The sequence below is a fragment of the Vanessa tameamea genome, chromosome 15 (assembly GCF_037043105.1).
Source record: "Vanessa tameamea isolate UH-Manoa-2023 chromosome 15, ilVanTame1 primary haplotype, whole genome shotgun sequence".
Taxonomy (NCBI): domain Eukaryota; kingdom Metazoa; phylum Arthropoda; class Insecta; order Lepidoptera; family Nymphalidae; genus Vanessa; species Vanessa tameamea.
This window is the reverse complement of record NC_087323.1, coordinates 12,483,900-12,504,813: the sequence shown is the minus strand read 5'-3', so window position 1 is coordinate 12,504,813 and position 20,914 is coordinate 12,483,900. Positions and strand designations below refer to the sequence as shown.

The 20,914-nt window shown below is 43.6% G+C and overlaps 3 protein-coding genes across 7 annotated transcripts; 1 reads left to right on the top strand and 2 right to left on the bottom strand.

Moving 5' to 3' along the window:
* Nucleotides 1–528: 528 nt before the first annotated feature.
* Nucleotides 529–5,386, bottom strand: LOC113402701 (regulator of G-protein signaling 17). 2 transcript variants are annotated; one of them, XM_064217181.1, is made up of 7 exons: nucleotides 5,253–5,365; nucleotides 3,934–4,169; nucleotides 3,147–3,235; nucleotides 2,100–2,213; nucleotides 1,819–1,880; nucleotides 1,568–1,734; nucleotides 529–1,357 (listed from the first exon to the last, which is right to left on the bottom strand). In XM_064217181.1, exons 3-7 carry the CDS (start codon nucleotides 3,233–3,235, stop codon nucleotides 1,112–1,114), a joined length of 678 nt encoding a protein of 225 aa, XP_064073251.1. In that variant the 5' UTR covers nucleotides 3,934–4,169; nucleotides 5,253–5,365; the 3' UTR covers nucleotides 529–1,111. The 2 variants fall into 2 exon arrangements, with proteins under 2 accessions (XP_064073251.1, XP_064073252.1); XM_064217182.1 differs by lacking the exon at nucleotides 3,934–4,169 and having other exon boundaries at nucleotides 5,253–5,386.
* Nucleotides 5,387–5,546: 160 nt separating this feature from the next.
* On the top strand, nucleotides 5,547–13,388 carry Chn (charlatan). Of its 4 annotated transcripts, none has more exons than XM_064217148.1 (7): nucleotides 5,547–5,796; nucleotides 9,746–10,401; nucleotides 10,976–11,265; nucleotides 11,433–11,798; nucleotides 11,926–12,474; nucleotides 12,599–12,837; nucleotides 12,914–13,388. In XM_064217148.1, exons 3-7 carry the CDS (start codon nucleotides 10,999–11,001, stop codon nucleotides 13,338–13,340), a joined length of 1,848 nt encoding a protein of 615 aa, XP_064073218.1. In that variant the 5' UTR covers nucleotides 5,547–5,796; nucleotides 9,746–10,401; nucleotides 10,976–10,998; the 3' UTR covers nucleotides 13,341–13,388. The 4 variants fall into 4 exon arrangements, with proteins under 4 accessions (XP_064073218.1, XP_026487953.1, XP_064073220.1 ...); XM_026632168.2 differs by having other exon boundaries at nucleotides 5,547–5,800; XM_064217150.1 differs by lacking the exon at nucleotides 9,746–10,401.
* A 5,084-nt stretch (nucleotides 13,389–18,472) lies between these two features.
* On the bottom strand, nucleotides 18,473–20,434 carry LOC135193670 (uncharacterized). Its single transcript, XM_064217217.1, has 4 exons — nucleotides 20,428–20,434; nucleotides 19,259–19,331; nucleotides 18,813–18,956; nucleotides 18,473–18,746 (listed from the first exon to the last, which is right to left on the bottom strand). The coding sequence occupies exons 1-4, from the start codon at nucleotides 20,432–20,434 to the stop codon at nucleotides 18,473–18,475; spliced, it is 498 nt and encodes a 165-aa protein (XP_064073287.1).
* Nucleotides 20,435–20,914: the final 480 nt, after the last annotated feature.

Here is a 20,914-nt window from a genome sequence, read left to right as displayed (position 1 = left end):
AAGAAATTTCAATTGTCCTCACTGATCCACTGATTTCGCATAAACGGCAAATGTTATCGCAAAAATAGGTTACACAAAAGTTGTAGATTATGCATTGTCTACAAAAAAAATCCATACTTTTTTTTGAACGGCACACCATTCCGGAGGTATAGCTATGTCAATGAATCTTTGCAATGATGTTCGAATGAAACGGTGACAATTTTTTTATCTCTCTGTAATTAAAATTGTGTAAAAGAGTAACCTGTGAGTTTCTTGCCTGTTCTCGGTAGAATTTACTTTCCGGTGGTAGAATTGCATTAATTTCAACACTGTAATATGTCGATTCAAAGTGCTTTTATGAGCCTACTTGAATAAAGAATATTTTTATTTTCTTACTGGAACAATCAGCGATTTCGACTGACCTCTGTTACTTTTGCTTTCAGTATTACATGAAATACAAATCGTTTCGAAATGATGCGCCCTTTGTTGGCCGTTTGAAAAATAAATAAAAATGTTGGGTAGTTTCAGGGGGTAATTAAAACGCAAATGCACTTTCAGAAAGAATAAACTTTACCTAGTCGATGAAAACACATGACCTGCTGAACAGTATCACTTATATACATAGTAAAAGTACAAAGATATCCTATTTACAATCTTACTTTATTTGCGTGGGAATATATTATTATAATATAAACTAATATTATTATTGTTTACAAATAAAACACAATTTACATGAACAGATTTATTCGTTGACTCTCTGGCAAACTTAATTGGTCCACCTTTATTGCTTCTAACTAAAAGACGCTTCTTAGCGCCGTGCGGTACCGGGACGGGAGGAGGGACGACGGCCCAGAGGGCGTCGGCGAGAGGCGAGGACGAGGAGCCGCGGACAGGACGGGAGGGGAGGGAGGGGAGGTGTGGGGAGGGGCAGGGGTACGACGGGTCGGAGAGCGGGGCGCAGGCGGCGGTGGACCAGCGAAGTTGCCGCGGCGGCGGCCGCGCGCGCCTCACCTACTCTTACGCTTAACCTACCTATGTACAAAATTAGTACCCGTTTAATTATATTCTTATATACCGAGACTATTTACACAATAGAAGACGCGCGGTGCGGGTCCCGCGCGAGGCGGCGCCGTCACTTGTCGGCGGGCGGCGCGGGCGGCGCGGGCGCGGCGGGCGCGGCGGGCGCGGGGGACGCGGCGCCGGGCGAGCCCGCCGACATGCGCGCCAGCGTCTTGTAGAGCGGCGAGTTGACGAACCGCGGGTACGAGTCGCGGTGCATCAGCGTGTAGATCTGCAGCTGCGCCTCGTCGAACGTGTGCGGCGTCGGTTCCACCATGTTGCGGTTGACGGTTTCGCGCACGCGTGAGTCGAGTGATACCTAGAAGTTAACGTGAGCCGCGTCAGTACCTGTCCATTTGTGGCTGTCTATAACGACAGTTGCAGCTTTGGTTCACTTGTGCTCCGAAACCACCTGTATGTTTTCTTTTCAATTTGCAAAACGTTATTATACCAATGAAGAGAGTCGGGCGGCACTCGGCTACCTCGTATGTAAATCGAGACTAGTTACCGAAATAAGCACGAATATTACCTCCTTCGGTGAAAGTATGGAAATGTAGTCCTCGTAGATGAAGCGCGCTTTCTCTTCGACGGCGTCCGGGTCGGTCTCACGCTTGAGCTCCTCACACGCGAGCCAGAACATGATGTTCTCCTCCGAGTACTCGCCGCGGAGGAAGTCGCGGAACACTTTGCGGCCCGCTGTGTACACGACTTCCGATTAGATTACGTCGCACCAAAGCACGAAACATAAGTTAATATTGCTTATCATACGACGATACGTACCTGCGCTACGCATGAGGCGATCGAAAGATTGACCCCAGCTCTGAATCTCTTCTAGTGTGGGTCTGAAAACAAGGACACCGTTTAAATATTAAGCTCAACTTTCGACATCGGTAGAGATAAAATCAAACACAGAACAGTCCGTTGACCAGACGATGAATCGATCATTATGTATGTATATATATATATTTTATATTAAGAAAATTTCATACCGGTTGACATTCTCATTAATAATAGTTGCTCAATATACAGTTACGACTAATGTAGGGCGGGAAGGCACTCACGGCGCGTCTCCGTCGAGCAGCAGCGGCTCGTGCGGTCCGGCGTCGCGCGGCTTCTTCCCGGGCCCGCCCTCGGAACTACGCGCCGCCAACCTGCGCGCACACACACTTACAACGCTTCAATCATCTCGTGAACTCATCTGTTATACGTACATTGACATTCAGCTATTAACGTCGTCTTGTTTGTTGGTGAAATTGTGAATTCATTTGTATCTTTATATTTTCATAAATATATGAATTATCAATTGAAATTCATTCAGTCCCACGTCATTTCACAAACATATCAATTTTACTAGTACTAAGAAGTGCCTACGAATTTTGTCTCCACTTATTTCCTATAGTGTTGAACTATTATATTAAGCTCTTGTAAGTCCACTGAATCAAGATAGTTGGCATACCGATGTAAAGATAATTTCATGGAGATCAATTCTATTCTTCTCGAAAATTGATTTATTGTGAGACACTTTCGATCGAGTATGAGACCTGAAGACTCCCTAACTTGTGCAAAAATCACTGAGTAAATTCGTTTCGTTGTTGTCGGTCCCCTATAATTGCTAATGGCTAACTAACTTGATCCATTACTTAGACTTGTATAAAAATATGATATCGTTTAGTTTTTGATATTTTTCAACAAGAAGAATTGTATTTTTTCGGTTCTATATGCGCTATGAGTCGTTGACTTCTGAGTTTTCTAAATTTAAAAATAACCTAAAAAGGTTATTTTCAACAATAAATCTATTCATTATTTAAATAAATTAGGAACGTAGTCTGAACGCGATATTGCGTTTGAACGATTTTAATGAGATTTCTATTTTGATTTTTATATAAATAATAATCTGAGGCGAAATATACTCTCGTTGTGCATTCCCGCTCCGCTGCGCTCAACCTTCGCAGTCGCTCCTCTCCACTTACCACTTGGCCCTGCAAAAATTAAAATTCACAGCGATATGAATACATTACTGCATACTTTTATTTATTCTTGTGTTTTTTTTTTTAAATTACATATAAAAAACAGAATAAACGCTTAAAGTAGCAGTTTGTCCGACTGACCAGGAGCAGGAGCAGCAGCAGCACCAGCAGAGGCAGCACGGCTTGGCGGCGGGCCGGCAGCCGCGCGCCAGCGCTGCCAGGCTGCACATCTGTAACGTCGGGATCAATACATGTCTTGTTTACGCAAAAATGCACGACCAGGAGTTGTCGTGTGTGTCCTTTGCAACCCATTCTTATATTCAATTAACCTATGTGTGCGTGCAATGACTGACTGATACACATTTAACACGAGTCTCTCACAGTGAGCCCCGCTGGTCATCATCGTCACCGCTAAAATATTGACATAGCGATAGATTTGCTTTGTCAAGTTGATCATAATTAAATTATAGCACAATATATGGTAACATTGCAAATCTCATATTGTATTTAAATTATAGTAACAGGACATAGATGTCCCAAGGCTGGATGAGGCTTTATCTCTTAAGGGAAACTTTGGAACTTGTTCCACGCCGCTGTGTGTGTGCTTTAGCCACGGTGTCGTGTGCGGATTGGTAGGCTCAGTACGAATGTGCGGCAGCTTCATCTGATACACGAAGGTATCCTCATGATATTTTCATTCGCCGAGCACAGTTTGGATTGTAAACAGTGTCTCAAACCTCTCAACTAAACCTATATATCTGAAGCTTGCTGTGAGTGAGTTTAATATTACATTATGTTACGCGTTGCATTGTTTACTCGCTTAGGAAGTTCTTTGTCCGAGCGGCGAGCATTAAGCAGTGGGTGAGTCACCCGTGGCGCGAACGATCGCGCTGGAGACCGCAGGCAGTGCGGCACCTACTACACCTACCTACAGTTGCGGTACACCAAGGCGGCCCGCTCCTCTAAACCAGCTCCAAGGACTTCATGTCACCACACTCATCACTCGCGAACTGCACTACTCTTAAAATATAGTGTTACAACTAATACTATGTGCGTGAACCTTTAATATTATTAAAATCCTTTGTAATATTTTTATTTGAAACTTTTTTCAGCGGTTATCACTTCCAGTCACACAAAACTATAGATCTGTCTTGTCGGGTACACCTGAATAATGAAAAACAAACAAACCAAAGGGAATCACAAGGAAATAAAACATTACACGGCTCGCATTGGGTCGTCGACGACTCCACGTGGCGCCCCGCAAGTAGCCGTTCAAGATATTCGTATCGCACGCATACGGTTACCCGCCGTAATCCTGACGCGGATGCGGATATACTCGTGTCAATGTAATGAACGTGTTTATTCGTTTATTACTTTCAGTGAGCTATGTTTTTGTTTTTATTATTGAATCGACCATATATCAAGTAATTGAAATGACCATAAACATTTCATGAAAATAAGAAATTTAATATAAAATATATATTATTGTTAAGCAAAGCCGTCAAGGATTGTAATGTTTAGATGTTCGAAGAGGCGATGTCTCGAGACGTCAGAACACGCCCGCAGGAAGAAAGATGGCGACGTCAATAGACAAGCACGGAAGAGACGCAATGCTTGGCGACGGATGCAAAAATAAACAGAGTTTGGAGGGTAGTGGGTGAGGGTCGCAGGCGTGTATTAATAGCACGCTCATTGAGGCGCTCACCGCGCCGCGCGCTGTCTACTGTATACTGTTCCCTATATCGGTACGGCCATCGCGTAAACAAGCACGCCGCGCGGCTCTACGCGCTCCTCCCGGAGCATCGGCCGCTCAAGGCCGTGCGTCGTGAGAAGGACACATGACTTGACTATTGTGTCGATGCGCGATCAAGTCGCTAGTGATGGACTACGAGGCGACGACGCGGCGGGCGCCACTGAGCCGACACACTGGACGGTCGATACGGGCGCGGCTCTCCTGCGACGCCGCGGAGCATCGGGAGCGATGGGATATCACGCCGCATCACTCGATGACCGCATAAATATCGGTACACATCGAGTGAGCGTGCAACTCGAAAACGGAGGCCGTCGTTCTAGAGGAGGAGAGGAGACGAGAGGTCCAACCGACAATCGATCATCATATGGTATGTCATCGCCATATAGAATATGCACAGCAAAATAACTGATCTCGTTCGATCAGCGTGTTCGATCGAGATCGCACAATCCAGGTGAAGTCGCATCGGGCGGACAAGTGTCGTCGGCGGCGCTCACCTGCCCGCGGCTAGGCGGCCGGTGCGGCCGGGGCGGCCGGTGCGGCCGGGGCTGCCGGAGCGCGCGAGGCGGCGGCGGGCGGCTCGCCGGCCATGCCGGCGCTAGCGGCGGCGCGGGCGCGGCATGGGGCGGGCGCGCGGCCGGCGGCGGGCGAGGCGGCGAGGGCTGCACGGGGACAGGCCGCGGCCGGGGCGCGACTGAGAGATCGACCGCGCCGCGGCGTCGCCTCCCCGCCGCCCGCGGTCGAGCGCCGCGCACGCGCGCCGCGACGCCTTGCGCGCGTCGCTCCGCGCCTGACCTAGTGCGGCCGCGTCGCCGACCCAGATAGCGCGCCCGGAGGCGACCGACTCGCGCCGGAGGAGTCCCGAGCGCGGAGGTCTCGCGTTCCGGGTGCGTAGCGCCTCGGTCGATGAACCGTTACGCTGTCGGTCCTCGGTACCCGACCCAACCGCCTAGCGCTATCTACTTCGTACATATTGATTTTTGAACTAGTGCGTCATCGTCCATTTTCATTCATATACAAGAAACGCGTGTTTATAAACGTGTGGGTATGGTATACACTAACGTAGTTATTACTTTTTGTTTTTCCTAATGCATTCCAGCAATTGTAAAAACGGCTGATTAAAATATTTTACAGCATACTTTGCGATCGTCATCAAATACAGAAAATACAGAAATGTGGTGTCCCGTACCAAGCCCTTATTGGCGACATATTTAGGTATGCTCACCAGACAGTGCAACTCCGGCATATACTTACATTATTTGATACTTAAGTCGTAGATGGTAGGACTTAGGAGGGATAACGGTAACTTAATAAAAGTATTGATATGTACAATAGTTATTGTTTCTTAATTAGCCTTCAAAGACAAATTCTCCATTATTAACACAAAGGGATTCATCACTTGCATGATTATCTCATAACTTAGACTTCTACGATATAATTTTGCTTTTAAACTCTCTCCAGCACGACCTCACCGTAACTCACCGCCCCAGTCTCCGTTTTTTTAATTCCAGTCCTCATCCATTGCAGACTAATCTAAAAACTTAAATCAATATACACTTTTTCAAACTAAGAGTTGATGAACGAACGGCTTCGTATTTCTTTACAGATGGTTCTCGTCTGATTGCATTGACTTAATGTTTCGTGTTGCCTACTTGCGGATACACGTGGTAGGTCGCGAGCTAATTAAAGGCTTCGACGGAACCATGCCGCCCGGCGATCGTTACTCGTAACCACCTCCTTTATGACGTCGCCCGGTGTCCGATTTTCTTTGTTAGAGTTGTTTCAACTTGAAACAATAAAATTAGCTAAAGAATATCTCCGCAGTAACATTAGCGAATGATTACTATAGCTCACAGAGAGGTTAACATGTATATAGCATCCCGTTCTATTTTCCATTGTTTTATTTTATGATGGCATCATAGCGGTCTCCCGGTTGGATTACATCGTCAGTTCCCTCGTGACGTCGTCGTAACGTGTTGATGAATAGTATAAATCGGCCCTTATTCGTTATTTGTGAAGTATCTGACCCAAATTATTTTAAAAGACAATTTTTTATGTACATACTTATTTATTGCAGAATGGCCAATGTACCGCCCGACAATAAGTAACATATAAATCAAAACGCATCAATCAATAGAGAAGTATTTCACTTACGTTTGGCACGCAGGCATTTCTTTCGATTTTTTAAAATATCTGGGGTCGTTAATGGTAATAAGGGTTTCATAACAAAACAAACATAATACACATAGCGAGCTGTATTGCCGACGGTTTCATTGAAACAAAAATATAAAATATTCTGTGCCGCCAACAACAGGAACAAAGACGTCATGTCCCTTGAGCAATTACACTGACTCGCAATAATATTTAACAGCAGAATAACTGAGGAGTACGCTTGGGCGGGTGGGCGAACGCAGTCTTTGTTGTTGAACGCGGATGTGACTGACAATAATGAACTTTCTAAATGTTATGTCATTGACAGTACATAATTATATGTTTCTGTAGTATAACCATTGAACAGCAAACGACTTTAACCGGCTTGTGGGGGTCGCGCCGGTCGCGCCGGTCGCGCCGGTCGCGCCTCGGCAGCAGCTGCGACAGCTAGCAGTGCAGTGAGTGTAATCATGAGAGGTGTTAATGTAATATCCATACGTATGCTCAAAACATATTAACGAATCTTATAAACAATGTGGTTAACATGTAATCTTACAGATAACAGTTTTTCCAGCGAGAAATACGCATTTAGGAGAGGGAAAGTATGTCGGACTACAAAACAAAAAAAGTATTCAAATCCACCTCTACTGATTAAATTATTATTAGTTTTACTTTGTTTACTTCTTGCCTGAATATAACTAATTATATAAACTCTAATGTATATATTCGTATCTGAAGTCACAATTGCAAAAGTTCATCAGTGACCGCGGAAAATCCACCTTCAAATATTTCTCGGCTTGGGCGAATATTAATGCTTCGCTCGTGGTAATATTGATTATTTATATGAAAGATTTCATGTTGTATAGTTTACATTTGGAGATAATTCAAGGACACCATATAAATAAAATAAATTTTCAACCATGCGTAGATAAGCAGGCTCGCTAGTAATAACCTGGAATCAATGAAGTAAAAAGAAAAACAAAACTGTACAACACATCATCTCAATTATTACTTCATGAAACTAACGACGTCTTTGTTACCGCCTACGGCCGTCACGAATGGCTTTATTTGACATTCTTTGTTTTCAATCCGGCTTCGCGATCGTCAGCGTAGATACTCGTAGCGCCGCCGGATCGGGCGAGCTTAAATCACGTCCTGCTACGCACTCGTAGTAGGTTCACAGGATTGTATGTAAAAAAATACCGAAAGCCGTTATTTTTATCATTGGTAAAAATATTTTGTGTATACCCTTAAACATGGCAAAATTAAGGAGGACATAAATATGCGCCTAATCGAAATAAGCTATCCACTCTCTGATTAAATATAGTTGAATCTTAAAATGCTTGCACAAGTTTCCTCCAGAGTCAGCAAAAATACAATAATTCAGAACAATAATAAAATCAGTAATAAATATATTTGTCTGTCTCATATACTTAATTAGTACAATTTACTAATGTAGATCCTTCAAACTCATTGATTTGAAATACACATCGAATACTACTGGCTTAGATTAGATGTTTTTATAAAATGCTCGCTAAAAAGCATGATTTGTTTTGTTGTGTTCCGGTTTGAAATGTGAGCGAACCAGTGTAACTTCAGGCACGAGTGACATCGCACTTTCATTCTCAAGGTTGATGGAAAATAGACGATGTAGATGTAGGGGGTTAGTGTCGATGGGCGGTATTACCCATTTCCCATCAAGTGGACTCTTGCCAGACTATAAATAATGTAATAAATGTAATAATACATTTATTTGTTACAAACAATATAACATACTAAAACCCCCTCCAAAAGGCACTGCATATTCAAGTATAAATAACGTAGCGTGTCAAGCCAAATTCAAGTAAAAGAACTGGCGAGCAGCACCGTGTGTAATATTACACGAACTGTAATATTACACGAACCATTTGGAGCCACTTTTGACCCCCTCATAACTCAAAACTATTTCACATAAACGTGTCAAATTTGTCTCATATATTGAGACTCGCGAGATACATATGTGCTTCAAATTTCATTAACACATCTCAAACGGTTATTTATATATTAACGACCATAAATCGTAATTTTTATCACTGACTGACCTATAGATCAAAACTCTAACCCAGTTCCAGGTGACCTAGAAAGTACAAATTTGGCATGCAGATAGATAATCAGGTGAATACAAACGCTAATAACTGGGATTTAGTATTAATTATTGCTTCAATATTTAGCGCACATCATTAGAGTAAGATCATTATTATCATACATAATTAAATAATAGGCATTTCGGTACACGGCGCGCGATGCGACGCCGGAGCAGCGGGGTGGGGCGAAATGTTGAATCGTTTAAGAATGGGTATAGTAAAAAGGCAAGACAGTTGTACTTTATCTAACCGACTCCTCAAATTAACCGCTAAAAATATCTTATGTTTATTTCCCACTCAAAATATATGTAACCAGTTTAATACTGCAACGTTGGCGAGTATGGAACACAAAAAAGACAATTATACCCCGTAACCGTAGGAAAATAAAATATTTTAACAAAAACCATTTGGTATTAATTTTGTTATAAATAAGTACTTACTAATAATTTATGTACAAAAAGTAATGATATCCCATCAAAACATTAATGTGAAATGAGAGTCAAGTTCAATATTATGATATAGGCCTTGGTTGTTGACTTCAACGAAAAAGAAAAGAAGTGAGATCTAAATGGGTGCCAAGTTTAATGGTCAGTCCTGAAATTTATTTATAACTACATAAAATATCATTTCTGTTTATAACTTGAGAGAATATATTGTCGCCTAAGGTCTCATTTCACATTTATGTTTTAATGGGATTTTTTAATACTATACTATAGCTTAAAGCCCCTCTCGTTGACTGCGAAGAAAGAATGAATGTCGTAGAACAATCATGGTGGCCCGTAAAGCGGAATAGGTAGCTACATCTTATTAGTGTTAATTCAGCCAAGTTCATCTAATAAAAGAGAAATGTGCGTACATACATATATGCATACGTATATAATATAACCTGATCCGAACTTAAACTATAGATAAGTTTTTATGAACTATCAACACACTACATAAAGAAATCAGATTAAAGTGGGAAGAAGTGAACAGTTTGGAACATTACCGTAGTGAACGTCATTACGACTCCACCGGACTGATACTGAGCGCTTAGTTCGCTCCGCCACTCCGTAGCGAAAGCTTGACCGCCGGCTCATCCGAGGCTGGAAGTGCACACTGGCAGGCGGCGCGCGACGAAGATCGATACATCGGTAAGTGCGAGCCGGCGCGCTGAGCGCAGAGTTCAGCGCGTCGACCGCGGCGAGCGCCTGCGTATCGATCGGCTCCGGCGGGCGGCGGGCGAGGCGGTCGGCGCAGCGCGGGGGCGACTCCCCACATCGATCGCCGCCCCGCGCGGTGGCGGCGGGCGCTAGTAGGCGCGCACCCGCGACGCGGCCGGCAGCGCCACGGGCCCGCAGCCGCAGCCCCTGCCTCGAGCCGCGAGCAGAAGGTACGCCGCGCCCGCCCCCGCGGCTGCACCTCCCGGCTCGTGCAGCTGCAAACGCTGCCGCGCGTCGCACGCCTTCTGCAGGCCCACACGCAGGGCGATCGCGCGAGGTGGTGCACCCGCGGGGCGGAGGGGGTAGCCCGATCTCGTCTATACCCACTAGCGATCATATCTCTCTCGGAAACCACTATGATGTTCCCTTTATTATTGCTTTCAAATATCCATTCACGTAAACATTAACAGACAAAACGTAGCGTTTCGCACCTCGTGAAACAAATTCTGATTAAAAAAAAATTATGATTCATTGCTCTGCGCTTTCATGTCAAAAATATAACTTTATAACAGTACCACCAGTAACAAATGTAACAGTATCTACCAAACTTTTTTCAAGAAGCAATAACATCAAATGTATTCTAAAGTTAAAAATACCTACGTACTAATTAATTAATTATAGGTTATATACCAAAATATATCGCTATTACCGCAGGAATTATACATTAAAAAACTTTATAAGTATCTTCATAAAATCATGAACAATTTGCAATCTAATAGTATTATTAAAAGCATAAATTTGCAGAGCTCTAGTCGGTAGCACCGACGATGGAGGGAAGCGCGGGAGTGGGCAGCGTAGCTTCCCTAACGATGGACTGCGAGGATATGTTTAAAGAGATAACAAAAAAGCTATACGGCGAGGAGGCCACCGTAGGCGTGGGCGTGGGAGTGGGCGTGGGTGGTGTCGTGGGTGTGGAATTCCCTGCGGCGGAGCGCGATCTACAGGATGACGAGCTGCGCCCCGAGGAACACATCACTGCGTGGGGTCTCGCTGCACTCATGCAGAACGGCTTCCCTCCTCCGGGAATTTTACAGGTTTCTACGTCATGAAATAAAATAAAAAATAATCCTTTTGAATTACTTTATTAACAGCCGAAGAAAAATCTTCAATCTTTCAATTAGTTAGACTTGAAACATTTAAGTTTAAGATTAATATGAACCACCGCAACAATTTTTATAAATATGTCATTTGCTAACGTCAGGCTAACTTCACACCCCGCACGGACCCGACGGCGGAGGACCGGTGGACGGCGGCGGAGGAGCCGCTGGCGTGGGCGCACTCGCGTGTCGCCGCCTACAACCCCGCACAGCGCCTGTTCAAGTGCGCGGACTGCGAGTGCGTCGGGTTCCTCGCCCGCGTGGCAGAGCACTGGCTCGGTACGCATTCTCAGGCGCGCGCCTTCCAGTGTCCGCTGGCCGGGTGCGGGTTCGCGAGCGGGTGGGCGCGCGCCGTGCGACAGCACCTCGCCCGCGACCACCACTCCGACCCGGCCGCCGCCGACCACCTCCTGCGTGACAACCCTGCCCTCGACGACCTCACACGTTACCTCCAGCGACTCAAAACTAAGGTGAATTGTGACCTTAGGCACAGCTAGGAACTTAGTTTAAGAATATGGCTAAATCGTCGTTCATAAATCTTTATCCTGCACACATTAAGTTTTGCCTGATGTTATTTCATTGAAAAAATTATAACAGGTCGAGACCGCACGCACCGAAAGACGAACGAGCGCCAGCACCGTTGTTGCGAGTACCGTCGTAGGGGAGACGACCGCGCCGCAATCCGAGAGTGGTGGCGAGGGCGGGAAGCGTTACGCGTGCGCCGCCTGTCCCTACGCGACCGACCGGCGCGACTTATTCACGCGCCATGAAAATATTCACCGGGACGAGAAACCCTTCCACTGCTACCTATGCCAGAAGCAATTCAATAGAGCAGATCACGTTAAGAAGCACTTCCTGCGCATGCACCGGGACCAGCCCTACGACTTGAATCGTATCCGGCGCACCAGCGTGAAGAGTTCAACTAACGGAGCAGGAGCGACACTGTACTGCGGCGCACAGGGCGGTGGCGGCGCCGTGGCGACTGCGACCAAGGCCACTGACACGGCGCTGCCCACTCTGCCGCCCGCACCCCCCGCCGAATGCCGCGCCGCGCCCGTCAAACTGGAGCGCGCGCCCCTCGTCAAGACCGACACGCCGGCCTCCGCAACCCACAAGCCTAGTGCATCGAGTCCGGTACGACGTAAGGTAGGATTTTTTAATCTAGATATCATCACCTATAATTACTACTTTTTATCAGACAGAGACATTTTGATCATAGCACTGCATTTGACATTTACTTTGAACTATGATTATTTTAAAAATCGAGCAGGGGGAGCGCCGTTACGCTTGCTGTTACTGCGCGTGGTCCGGCGTAGATAACTGGTGTCTGAAACGGCATCTCAACACTCACTTGAAACCGTTCGCGTGCGCTCTGTGCGAGTATAAAGCTGCGCGCGCCGAGCGGCTCGCCACGCACGTGCACAAGGTGCACAACAAAAAGGCCTGCGCCAAGTGTCCCTTCCTAGCGGACGATCAACAACAACTAGCGCTTCATCTACGCGACGCCCAGTGAGTGAAAGTTCTAAATTTCTCGAGAATATGTCAAGAAACGCTCTAATTACAAGGTTAATACTATTTTCCACAGCCACATCGAGAGTCGCAACTTAAAAGTTCCATCGGGAGTGAATCGCGGAGGGTTCGCAAGTGCGCCACAAGCTGCACCGGGAGGCGCCGTGGTAGCGACGGGTGCAGTGCAGGGGTCGGGCGCGCAGGCGGTGAGCGCCGCGACCGCGAGCGGCGCAGGCGGGGCGGGCGCGGTGGCGGGCGCGGGAGGGGCGGGCGGCGGGGCGGGCGCGGCCGTGGGCGGCGTGCGGCGGCGCGAGAGCAGGGCGGCGGGCGCAGCGCGACTCTTTGGTTACCTGGAGGCTTCGGACGGGTCGGGTGACGAGTACGAGCCGCCGCCGCTACCGGCCGAGTTCGGCGCCGCGCCGCACTACGCCCGCGACAAGGAGAACGCCGCTCCTCCGCCACTGCACCACGCTCTGCATCACGATCACTGCCTCCGCTATTAGTCATGCAACCTTTTCCGCCGACAACAATAAACCTTCTGTACCATACTATGATGCAGTTTCATTTATATACCTCAGTTATTGATATTAACGACTACGAATCTACTTTAGGATACGTAAAACTGATTATAGTGAATTATTTGTCCGCTAATATGTAATCCAATTCGTCTCTAGGCATACTCAGCAGCTCTAGAAGTTTCGTAGGCAGCTATTACTTCTAAGAAAGACACTTGTCTTGAACTCTCGAATATATACATACAGTTGGGAAAGGCCGGCCTGACTGTAAATGGTCAGAAAAATACCACCAATTTTTATTCTCGAATTCTCGAATACAGATAGGTACAACAGAATCGATGAATGACAATCATCCATCTTTTATACCTAGGTTGTGTGGAGGAAGTATTTTTTCCTGTTGGCACAATTGATCTTTACAGCCTGACCGAATAGCGATGGGCGGATGGACGATGGGAATACCTTTCCTCGCAAGAACGTACGATCTCAATCTCCATCCTCAGGTTGCATGGCCGTAAATAGATTCAGGACATGGACCATGGTCAAGGGTTGCAAAATTATTAGGCATTAGGTATTTAGTTATGCATGTATTATTAGTAGAAATACATGCATCCATATCGTTTAAATTATATTCTATAAAATTATTACTTATTGTTTGTATGTAATCTTCACATGTACAGACTTAGACCACGCATTTACAAAATGCCATCTACTGGTTGACGAATGTAACTTTTAGTACCTGTTTATTAGTCAAGGTAACTCTGAACGTCGCTAAAAGTAAACGAATCGTCACTAACACTAGTGACGAAGAGGGCGTTAAAATGAAACTGAATGATTTTATAATATTACTATAGTATTTATTACTAGAGTTTAGTTTTAAAATACTATTTAATTTTATTATTTTATAACAGTTATTGAAGTATGTAAATATTACTTGTTATAATTTACGTCAGTTAACAACAATGGTACTGATTTCGGATATTAGTATAATTTATTTTAAATTTGAGGGCCCTCTATTTTAACAAAGCATTAGGTACCGAAGTGACAGTTCCAAGCGAAAAAAATAGATGGCATTTATGTTAATTTATTAGTATTGAAATGATTCAAAATAACTTTATTAATTGTTTTAAACTGACTTTAAGGCAATAAAATGTAAGTTATTTGATTTACGAATGTTAGAATCAGAGAAAATGTAATTACCATAATTTGCAAGCACACGCCTAGCAAACCCGAATCGCGAAGAGAGAACCTTCGTAGAGACAAGTGGTTAATTTGGTTAATTCCGTAAGTTCAAACACGTATTCTTATACAAACTCTTTATAATATTTACGAATTTAATACATAAATTTAGTAAGTGTATGTCCATGTGTTGACAATAAATATATAAAACTTATTATAATATACATTTAATCATTTCTTTAGTCCAGACGTATTCCACGGCAACGCACAAATATCTCGAGAATTTATCCAATTATCATTTTAGTGGACAAAAGAATCAAGTATTAGGGATCTCACATCTATTCACTCACTCACACGCACTCACTTGTTTCAATCGTTGTGAAAAAATAGCATCTGAAGTTTCATCTAGTGTTAGTACATCGTTATGAATAAGACCTATATAGGTTATAATTCAGATGAACGTAATGCACGGAATATTAATGAAATAGACAACGAATCGAATAAATCGAGTCGAGTGGTTTCATAGAGATACATAATACACATAAGTGACGAATTCATTTTTTTGTGTTTGTGTGACTGATCGCGGAACAAATATTTTTTTAACTCAGGTAGCAATATTATCTGCGTGAAATACTAATTTATATGTTGGCATTTGGAAGAAACAGTTCTATAAAGAACTATAAACAACTTTTGGCTATAACTAAAGTGAGAGTGAGTATTTAAAAAAAATTAAGATTATTTTTAATTGATATAATTTTTATCGTTATATATTATAGAGCTTGAATCTAGAAACATTGTCTTTAAAATGTTGTATTTTTTAATAATTTCATGTGTAAATACTTCTGTTTGAGTTCCTTTTTAAGTTAAATAATTCAAAGTTTCCATGGAATAAAGCTTTTCTGTAATAAGAAACTCGGAACTGACCGCGGAGCTCGAAATATCAACATGTGATATATAACATTAACTATAATCATAAACTTTGCGGGATACACTTATCAAAATGGCGTATTACTGTAAGTTGGTTGTCAATACTTTACGAATGAGGTACGAAGTGATTTTTTTTACAGAATCCTACTGGAGAACAACGAATAAGTATCCACGAGGATTAAAACAATTCGTTTTCTATTTTTGATATATAAGTATATACCAATATAAATTATCTTCCTTTCTGTTACAGATTTTGTGTTGCTTTTATATGTTACTTATATTATTAAACAACATTGCGTGTAAGAAAACAATCATTGAAAGCAAATATTTAACATTTTTATTTGGATACATCAGTGGAATCTTCATTTATCTTCCGTCAGAGGAAGACTCTTCTCTCATTATGTTTTTTTTCAAAAGGGAACGATGCTTGAAGATATTTCCCTTTTTTCAAGTTTTTTAAATTTTCCAATGTAAGCAGAGCCCTGCTCCTAAGCAAAATGTACGCAGTGTGGGATCAATTTATATTGGTTATTTTTATAAACAAATAAAAATAAAAAAATCATGATTTTCAGTTTTTTTTAGTTTATTGTGCTATAATAACTATCTTCATGCCAAATTTCCAGTTTCCAAGACGACGGACTTTCAAGAAAAAAATACAATTCCCGTTTATTATCCCTTGGGAATTCCGAAATATCCTAAAAATAGTTTTTAGTTGTTGTTATAACCTACTTGCATGCTAAACTTGAAACCCCTAATAATTATAGTTACGGAGATAGAGCTACTTTGGTTCGAAAATATAAATACCATTTATTCCCTAGCCCATGGGAATTTTGAAAAATCTCTTCTTAGTGCATCTCCAGGATACTCAAGGTACACGTGTGCCAAATTTCAAGTCTCTAGGTCCAGTGGTTTAGCCTGTGCGTTGTCTGTCAGTCACTCAATCACTCAGTAACGGAAGAGTTTTATATATATATTGATTCATATTTTACGCGAGCAACGCCGCGGGTAACAGCTAGTACTGTATATAAACTGCTCGGCGCGGAATGAAATAATTGCATAAGTATATAAGTATTTGTTCGCTTAACGATGTAGATTTATAGAAATAACATGAAGTTTAAAGCTTAATATTGTGCATTTAGCTTGGTTTTCATTCCTTTTTTTTCTCAATAATTATACAGGAGTTTATTTTGTATCAATACATTATACAGAGCATAATCTGCTCGTTTTTGTAGTGTTTACAGAAATAACTTTCAACTAATTTTACGGGTAAAACCAAAGATCAAATCACAGCGAATAGGGTATTCTACTATGTTTGAAAAAGTATTTCAAAATTGTGATTCTCGTTTGAAAAGCGCCGAGATGGCCCAGTGCCTTTGTTTGCAACCGTAACCATCACCGATCATTCACTGGATCTTCATGTGCTTTATTTATGTTTATAATTCATCTCGTGCTCGGCGATGATGGAAAACATCGTAAGGAATCCTGCATGTGTCTAATTTTAACGAAATTCTGCCACATGTGTATCCACCAACCCGCATTGGAGCAGCGTGGTGGAATAAGAAGGTTAGTCTTCTCAAAGGGATAGGAGGCCTTAGCCCAGCAGTGGGAAATTTACAAGCTGTTACTGTTTGTTGTTGTGTACGTACGACCGACGCTCATTCAACATTAACGGCTATAAATATTTGGTGTTTTATGCGAAAATAATGAATCTCAATCGCTATCGTTGGTCTGCAGTGTCTTCTTGTAAAAATACTAACATTCAAACTCCAGAAAAGTTTTTAATCAAAGTGCGAGATGATATTTAAATGAGTTTTTGCCTAATGACGTCACACACACAACGCCTCGTGTTCCAGTCACGTTACATACAGACTACAAATATAATAGAACAATAATGTGCTTTTATGATTCAATATATATATTTCTACATATATTTAAATTTTTATCAAATTTCATAATTTATTTTTAACAACCGAAAGTAGCCTATTGTAAAGTTTTTCAAAAACTTATAATTTTAACAAACAATTGGCAAATATCAGTGATTTTATTTAGTATTTTTCAAATGATTTTATTAATAAGAAACTAAACCGTATTTTTCTTTATCTAAGTAATAAGTATTTGGCTTACAGTTCCTTTAAGAAAACTTGTGAAAACGGCCGAACTAGCCGTAATGAACGCTGTTAATCGTAATGACCATTGTAGTTGTAAGTATACCGACATGTATGCAGTTTTTTTTTATATACCTTATGGGGTACCTGGTGGTCACCACCACTCATATATGTCTAATATTGTCTATGGGCAGTGGTGACCACTTACCATCAGGGGGCCCATATGCTCGTCCGCCAACCTATGCAATATTTTTTTTATATACAACCAACTCGAAGCCAAGCCAGGATCCTTCTAGGCCCAGGCGATAAGTGTACTTCAGCTTGCTTGTCTTCAGTGAGGAACTTTCAACACACATCAAATGTGTTACCCGGCGAATATTTAAGTGTTATATCATACTTACCCGGAAAGTAGTAATAAGTAGATGGGTCGTAAAATATCGACGAAAGAGGATCAAACGGAAGGGGGGATATGGGATGACGGCAGCAGCACATTAGTGTGAGAGATGAAAAGACTAAATCAGATAATACTGTTTATTGTAGGCGTAGTGCGGACAGCGGCCGTCGCTACACGCGACCCGCCGTCCGACCGATGCGGCGCTTACAAAAATAATATGCTTATATGAGCACTTGTTAATAAAGTACTCGTCAATATTACATTATCGTATAAAAATTGCTCCCCAATATCCCATATGATTCACTCTCTGCGCCTCAGAAGCAGTCGACGACTCCTCGGCATCAGGATTTGCTCCTGACACGACGCTGGCTGTCAATGTTACACTCGAGAGAGAGAGAGAGAGAGAATCATCTGCATCGAGTCGTCACGGATACGTGCACTTACACCTAAACGACACCGCGGCGCTCTCTGTCGGACCGGTTGGAAGCGGGCAGCCCGCGGCGCGCCGGCGCCGGCGGTCACGGCGCGGCGTCGGGCGCCGGCGCGGCGGGCGCCTGCACGACTGGCGGCGCGGGCGGCACGACGGGCGGCGCGGGAGCGCGCGCGGGGTGCGGGGTGGGGCGCCGCAGCAGCGCCGGCTTGGCGGCCAGCGCCGGCTTCAGCGAGCCGCCCGTCAGCGTGAGCTCCGCGAACTTGGCGGCCACGCGCATGGTGTTGCGCGCCGGCACGGGGCTGCCGCCGCTCGCCTCGCCCTCCGGCGCGCGCGCCTCCCCGCCCTCGGCGCACGCCTGTCTGTGAGCGCAGCGGGCGGTTAGAGAGCGCGAGCGACGTCGGCCGGGGCGGCGCGGCGAGCCAGACCTGTGCGCGGCGGGGTGCGCGGGGTGCGCGGGGTGCGCGGGGCGCTTGCGGAGCGTGTCACGGTTGTGCGCGAAGGTATCGGCGGCGTCGGCGGCGCGCGCGGGCAGGTCGAGCACGAGGTCGGGCGTGCTCTCCGCCAGCCGACTGCGGTTAGGGAACGATTTTCACCAATGTTTCGTCTTCTTAACTTACAATCTAATCTAATCTAGAATGAGACGCACCTGCAGGCGTCGTGCGCGACGGGCGCCGGCGGGTCGCTGCCGGCCTGCTGGCACAAAAATCTCTCATAACATATTTTTTAAGTTAAAACATAATTAAAATCTCGGCGCACCGACCCCGCTGCCATCGAAACTATGATTTAAAATAATAATGATGGTATATATTTATAAATGGTATGGTATATTTAATTTTTGAATGAGAAATCTAAAATAAAAAACAATAATAACGTTAGGGTAAATTCTGTCCTCCTCGGACTGTCGCCGCGGGCGTTTCTTAAGTGAAATTTATCTGTCGGTGTTTCTTTTTATTCTTATTAAAAACAATTTTTAAGGACTACTGATTTTTCCATAGTAATTAAATTGACACAACTGACATTGTGAAATTGTAACAAACTGACAGGCACATTTCAATGTACGGCGAGCAATTTCATCAATGGATTAGTAATTGTAGATGGGAGTCACATTTGAGTTTTACAATCAGATGGATATCAAACGGCTGGACGGACCCGCAGCCGTCTCGCTGAGACGATGAACAATGCCACAAATGTACACATTTTAAAATATATGGTTATACTATAGACAAAATTACTGATTTCTGTACTCTCAAGAAATTTAAAAACATTTACAAATTTTATCAAAGAATTCGTACCGTCAGTTACAATAACATTGACTCTAACAGACTCTCTGCTGTGGGATTATTAGATCAAAGATAAAATATATAAGAATATTAGCATTGCTTGCTTTCGAATAATTATTAATATTGCAATATTTCGCTCAAGTGAACCGAATGTACATCTCTCGGCGGTGACCAATGAAGGTTTAATATTTATTTTATATTTCAACTTGACCATATGGTAGATACTGTATATATGGTATATGGTATATATATATACTTACCCAACTTACTCGACTACGTATGCCGGCTTTTTAGATTAGAATTACCGTAATTATGTTTGGTTTGACGTTTCGTTTTCAGAATTGTCTCGAGTTTGGCTGCCCTTTGTGCACAATTTTGTACAAAAGCATAACAAACGTGCAATTACGCTTTTACGTAACATTGTTGCTATTTTCGTATGATCGCATTAGTATCACAAATTTTGACGTAGAGTAGAACATTTTTGTAAACCTTCAAACCACAAAGTGACTGCCATGACGAACCGAAGAACGAACTGGCGCGACAGATCGGTCTTTTTGAAAACTCGATAAGAAACCCGATATAAGCAGATAAGGCGACCGTTCATCTCGACGCCAGCTCGAATCCCCAATTTGCCTACAAAGCCCAGTAACTATATGAAAAACGACTAATTTTGCTTACGAATAGTGGAATTGTCTAATTGACCTTTACATTTTTATCGAAATTCTAAACCTCACATCACATATTCAAACATTTACCCAACCAGCCATTATTCGTATAAGTAATAACCTTATGGCAGTTTCTTTCTCACTCCTCGTAGACGATGCTACTATTCGTTTGCAAAACGAATCGTTTCTTTATATTAAAACCAGATATACGTCTACGGACACTTAAAGCGAGTCGCCGGAGTCGGCGAGCGGGCTCTGCGTCGCTCGCGCCGACGGGTCGGCGGGAACGAGAACGTAATCCGTCCAATTTAAAAAAGTCGATATTATTCCTCACAAATAAATTTGCATTGGCATTTTATACAAATAATAATGTATTGTTTATTATTCAGAACGATCTAATGGTAGACAGCCACGAGCTCGCCGACCGGCCGAGCACCTTTCCGGTCCGGTACCACCACCGGCCGAGTGCGGATCATGCAGTGAGGCACCGCAACCACTACAGGCATAAAAAGCACAGAAATGAACCAAGTCAGCGTAACCCACCTGCGTGCCGTCGAGACCGTCTCTAATGCAAGCGGCATG